This window comes from Triticum dicoccoides, chromosome 7A (assembly GCF_002162155.2).
Source record: "Triticum dicoccoides isolate Atlit2015 ecotype Zavitan chromosome 7A, WEW_v2.0, whole genome shotgun sequence".
Lineage (NCBI taxonomy): Eukaryota > Viridiplantae > Streptophyta > Magnoliopsida > Poales > Poaceae > Triticum > Triticum dicoccoides.
In genome coordinates, this window is record NC_041392.1 from 745,825,224 (window position 1) to 745,831,026 (window position 5,803).

Here is a 5,803-nt window from a genome sequence, read left to right on the forward strand (position 1 = left end):
TTGGTTGGTTGTGGATGAACAGTTCCCGGTGGGGGTTTGATGAACAGGACCCCGTGGTAGTAGGCTGTTGCCGCGGGATGAACAGGACCACAAGGAGGCCATCGCACCCTAGCCGGTTGGGGGTGGATGAACAGGACCCTCTGGAGCCTCTATGAATAGTAGCCGGTGGATGAATAGTAGCTGGTGGAGGCTGAAGGAGGTCGATGGTGGATGAATAGTAGCTCGTGGAGGCTGGGGCGCAGCAGTAGAAGGTGGATGAACAAGACCTCATTTTGACCGTAAGCGCTCCAATACAAGTCCGTTTCCTCCGTTTTATGGTACGCCACACCCCTCCCTATCAACAGGACCCCGTTTCGATTGTAGGCACTCGAATACAAGTCTGTTTCCTCCGTTTTGCGGTAGGCCAGACCCTTCCCGATGAACAGGACCCATTTCGACCGTACGTGGTCGAACAGAAGGCTCGTTTCCTTCGTTCTGTGGTACGCCAGACCTCGTTTTGGCTATTCCATCTAAGCCGGTTGGCTCCTAATGAACACAACATTCCATTGCCTCCCAATGAACACGACGCATTATGTTGCCTCCCGATGAACACGACACAGTTTCTCTGTTTCGGCCCAGCCGGTTGACTTCTGATGAACAGGACGTCGTTGCTGCCGTCCATTGCCTCTCCATGTACACGAGCCCTGGCCGTACGTATGCGCGAGTACACGTTCGAGACCCCACCCGTATGTACGTATGTGGATGTATTTTTTGGCATCTGGCTGTATGTACGTGTACGCTGTTTTGACTGGACTGCCTCAACTACTACCGCTCCTTACTCGGACATGGTTCATCGTGGCAAACAGACCGATCGACCGGTATGTACACAGACAACGCTACGTATGCTTCGACCAGGTGGGTTCCAGCTGTCGGGGGGCAAGGAGGCATTTCCTTGTGTGTGAATATATAGCTGGTGGGTCCCAGTGGTCAGAGGCGGAATAATATATTTTTTGCCCATAATAAGGAGTCACTTCCTTGGGAGCAAAGATGTTGTTGGTGGGTCCCAGCTGTCAGGAGCAGGCATAAGGAGGCACTTCCTTCCTTGCGAAGATATACGTGGTGGGTCCCAGCTTTCATGGGGAGGAATAATTTTTATTTTCGCGTAACAATGAGGCGGTTGCAGTGTGCGTCCATGGACCTGGTGCGTCCCCACTGTCAGCCTCTCCACGTATAATCCTCTTCCGATGACTCTCGTTTGATGACCATGTTGACCACGCCACGCCGAGCGCACCAAGGCGGTGGACAACGGCGAGGCCCCGGACGACAACGAGCCGGTGATGGGAAGACACGGCAGTGGAGTCGCAGACGGAGAGATGTACGAGGGTTAACTGATTCTGGTGCGGCGTGGTTCTCCAGTCAGTAGAGAATAACATTACTCGTTTATTCATTTAAATGGATTTTTTGTAAAGAAATTGTAAATATAATCCTAAAACCCTATATGTTTTAGTGTGGCCTTGCCATGGTCGTAAGTGGTTACCATAAAAATTTCAGGTCTTCTGAAATTAGTTTGATCCCTCAAATAATTTAAGCAACAACTTTTATTTTTCTTTTATTAGGATTGTAAAGAGAGAGGGGAAGAACAAGGACCGTCTCTTAAGTAACAAGAGCATCCATGCATCTTGATCGATGAAAAAAACACACATGAATAACCAACGAAGAAGCCCAAATCACATGGTGGAAATCAGTGAAAAAATAATGATAAGCAAGCAAAACATCAACTTGACAATAACTATTCATTTGACAAATGATAATTAATGACCACCATATTTTTTTTGCAAACATAACCACTGAATAAGTTCACCAACACCACCTTATAGACTCTTGGTTCATTACAACCATTATGACATAAACAAGCACACTGAAATGTAGACATGGGTAATACTAAGTGTTCATTACTTCAGCGCGGCCTAGATGTTCCTCTACTCAAAGGCCCGCTGGATTTCCCTGCGGATCTTCTCCTCCTCCTCGGGTCTTAATTTCTCATTGATGTTGAAGATCTTGCGGATCTCCTCTGGCGTCTTTCCCGTGATCATGTCGGCGACGGTCTGGCAAGTCAGGTCTAGGAGCCCCCTGATGTTGAGGTGGTTCGCAGCCTGAGAGGGGGCAAAAGAGCAAAAGGGATAATGGTGTGTCAGAGGGAAGCATTGGTTTACAAAAACATGGATAATTACATATACCACCTACATAGATGTTTTTGAGACAAACTAAAACACAAAACAAGGTGTGCAATAATCAAAAGATATTCATTCAAAGACCATAACATGGGTTAACATAAATGGATTGATAGTCAAGAAAAGTTAACATAACTGTAACAAAATAGAGTGAGATCAGACACAGCAAGCACCACTTCTCAAAATGCATTGGCAATTGCATTCATCATCCAATAATTTGGATATCAACATATATGTCTAGTACACCACAATCATCAGTCAAGCAATGATATGCAGATGAACACATTCATAGCCAATATGGATCAATATAGTGGCATTTAAAAGATTTGCTCAGATGATAAAGGCAGCGATAACAATAAAGTTAGAAACATAGTTATCTATCATAGTAAAATCAAACCACAACACAAAACATGTGTTTAGGGGTCAGTAATATATGAAACTGGAATATGTATTGCAAGTGAAGATGCCACATATGAGATACAAATCTTATCTATGATAAAATAAGATAACTATAAGAAAAGAAACTAAAAGTAAATAGTGCTAAACTCTTGCAAACAAGATCAGGATTTTATAGTGGCCATGGGAAGTCCTGTGTGGTTTCACTTCAAACGATGGAAAGCATCATCACTTCTAACATGGACAGGCACAATGTATCATCTCGTGATTTAGCTACAAGGATGTAATGTTAATAGAACCACAATCAATACTCAACCAATGCTAGATAGAAGAAGGCATTCATAGATGACATGGATCAATAGTGGTATCTAAAAGATTAGTTGAGATCATAAATATTTGATACAAAGTTAGAAACATTAGCATGATCATGTGATTTAGCTATCACTATGTATACAGCAAAATAAATAGTAACTCGATGCTAGATAGAAGAAAAAGGCATTCATTGTTGACATATGGACCAGTAGTGAAACCTATAAGATAATAAAGACATAGATAGCAAAATTAGAAAGAAGTGTGTGATCTACAATGCATAATTACAAATATCAAAGTAGTAATGTATGATATTGGATTTATGTATTATAACTAAGGATGACACATGCGACATACCACCCTATCTATGATAAACCAACATAACTAAACAAATTCAGAGCAGATCTACTAAAGTCTAGCATACAAGATCATAATTTCACACTAGATATGGACATTCATGCATGGTTCAAATCTAGAAACAACAGTGACAAATATAGAAACATCAGACCATATATTGCTCTGTGTGGTCTGATGCTTCCGCAAGTTATTGAAAGAGAAACCACTCAATCATCATCCCATATATGTAATTTACAAACAAAATGATAGTGAATCTAATAATTTAAAATGTTTCTAGGTTATTCATATATAGTGAAGCATATTGGACCAGATGAACATGGAACTGTAAATTAATATAGCTCCCCAGATAATGCCCGAACCTAGCTATTAGGGTTAGTATGTATGGTCGGCCGCTTTCTACATCGCCAATAACAACTCTTTATGACCTAAACCTAATACATTGTGTAACCTAACCTAATCCAATCGAGTCAAATCTACCTTGATGAAGGTACGAGGACATATTCCAATCTATCCAAATCTCAATCAGACACAAGTAACAAGCCACACTAAACAAAAACGATGTTGATTCCATCAATGGGGGATAGTAAAACAATAGATCTAGAGAATGTCAAGGAACAAATCAAAGGATGGAAAGTAATCACACCAGTGCGAGGTCGAATATGGTGGCCGTGTCGACCTTGACGAAATTGGCGTCCCAGTTTTTGAGGTCCTCTGCGGGCGCCGCAGGCACAGCCGATGTAGCACCTAACGGCCTAGCTCCTCCTCCAAAATCAGATGTGTCGGTGGCCTTTGCTTGGACGTGTTTGTTGCAGTACTCAATGACCTTGGAGAGGATCTTTGAGTTGACATTGCGGAGCAACAAGCCGTTGTCAGTATATTCGTCCTCGATCATGTGCCGGATCATTTGCGACTCCATGGCCACCGCCTGCTCCACCTCAAACTCCTTACCGTCTGAACTCTTGAGCTTGATGATCTTGTTCTTGCCCTCTGCGGTCGCCATCGGGTGGATCGGAGCTAGGGTTGGGGTCGGAAAATTGGGGATCGAGGAAACCCTAACTAGAAGAGGAAACTCTAGCGGCGGCGGAAGAAAGGAGGAAAGATGGGGTGTTTTATTGCAGGGTTGATTGGGCTTTTGGGGAATTTATTTTGGGCCGATTGAGCAACGTTTGGATGGGTAGATATGTAGCTTATGGGCCTTAGAAAGAAACGAAGCCAAATAATACAAAACAAGATGAAATCAAACCAATTTTTTTACGAGTTCAAAGGGGTCAAACTACAAAATTCATATTTTCCAATTTGATAAGGACAACATTGGTATCTTCGGTTGGAACAACTTTACCACCTTCCCAGGACGTGGGCTCACATTATAAGTTGGCCCACATGACCAAAGTTTAATTTTTATTTATTGTTTTGCGAATCGACAGGCTTAACGCATGCCGAATGATTTTCTGTCAAACCAAAAACATGCAGAAAACAGTAACTGGCTCTAGGCATTGAATTTATAGTTCAGTTCGGAAAAATAATATAAATTGCTATAGGTGGTATTATAATAGCATGAGTCAATCAAAAATTATAGGTAAGTTTGAGACATATGAGTTATCGAGCAGAACATAGTACATACGCATATACCTTCACCCCTATGAACGATGCAAGATTCGTTGGGTACTTTCTGCCAGCTCATGGGGTACATATTTAATTTGTACACATATATTGTTTTTGCGGCTGCTTTGAGCCGCGGGAATTTTGTGGATATTACATGTTGATACATCAACCATCACCGAATTACTCTTATAAGGGATGCAATTACTCTTATAAAGAATGATGGAGTCCCGCCTCACGGCCACTCCACCGTCCAACCATGTTGGGTCGTTCCTCACCCCTATGAGCGTGGGGAGCCCCTGGTCTGGCACCTTTTCTTCGCCACTGCGTGCACATTTCGTGCAATGAGGGTGGTGTCTAAGACCAACTCCAATGCGCCGACGCGTTCTGTTCGTGCACGTCCGTTTGGATCAAAATAAACACAAACCGCGGCCCAATGTGCCGACGCAAACGGACGAGTGTTCGCTTTTTGTCTGCCCACGACTCATTTCAGACCAAGATTTGAGTCAGGTTTGCATCAGCACGGACATGACACGGACGCACGCGACGCCCGCCCTTGTCCTCCCCCCTAGCCCGTCATTTGGTGGCACATTGGCAGTTTCCCTCCTCTTCTGTCCAAAGCTAAGACACCCGGGCACCCCGCCTTCACCGTTGTCGGCCAGTTCCGGCCGGTTGGGCATTGCCCAGGCCGCCGCCTGCACCCACAAACCTCCCCCGGCAACACGCCGCTCCTGACGGGTACCCTTGCCGGCGAGCCAGGCCTAGTTTCACCGCCGTCGTAGCACCCCCACCCCCACCCCACGACCATGCCACCACCCTCACCTTCGACGCCGCCGGCAACGCTCCAATCCTGCCTTCCTCGATCGACGTTCGCTTCCACGGTCGCCGCCACGCCGACAGGCCTGCTGCCTGGTCTGGAAGAGGCGCGGGGT

At 44.7% G+C, this 5,803-nt stretch overlaps 1 protein-coding gene across 1 annotated transcript; it reads right to left on the reverse strand.

Annotated features, from left to right (window-relative positions):
* Positions 1-1,775: 1,775 nt before the first annotated feature.
* On the reverse strand, positions 1,776-4,351 carry LOC119330811 (SKP1-like protein 1). Its single transcript, XM_037603938.1, has 2 exons — positions 3,916-4,351; positions 1,776-2,132 (listed from the first exon to the last, which is right to left on the reverse strand). The coding sequence occupies exons 1-2, from the start codon at positions 4,270-4,272 to the stop codon at positions 1,959-1,961; spliced, it is 531 nt and encodes a 176-aa protein (XP_037459835.1). The 5' UTR covers positions 4,273-4,351; the 3' UTR covers positions 1,776-1,958.
* Positions 4,352-5,803: the final 1,452 nt, after the last annotated feature.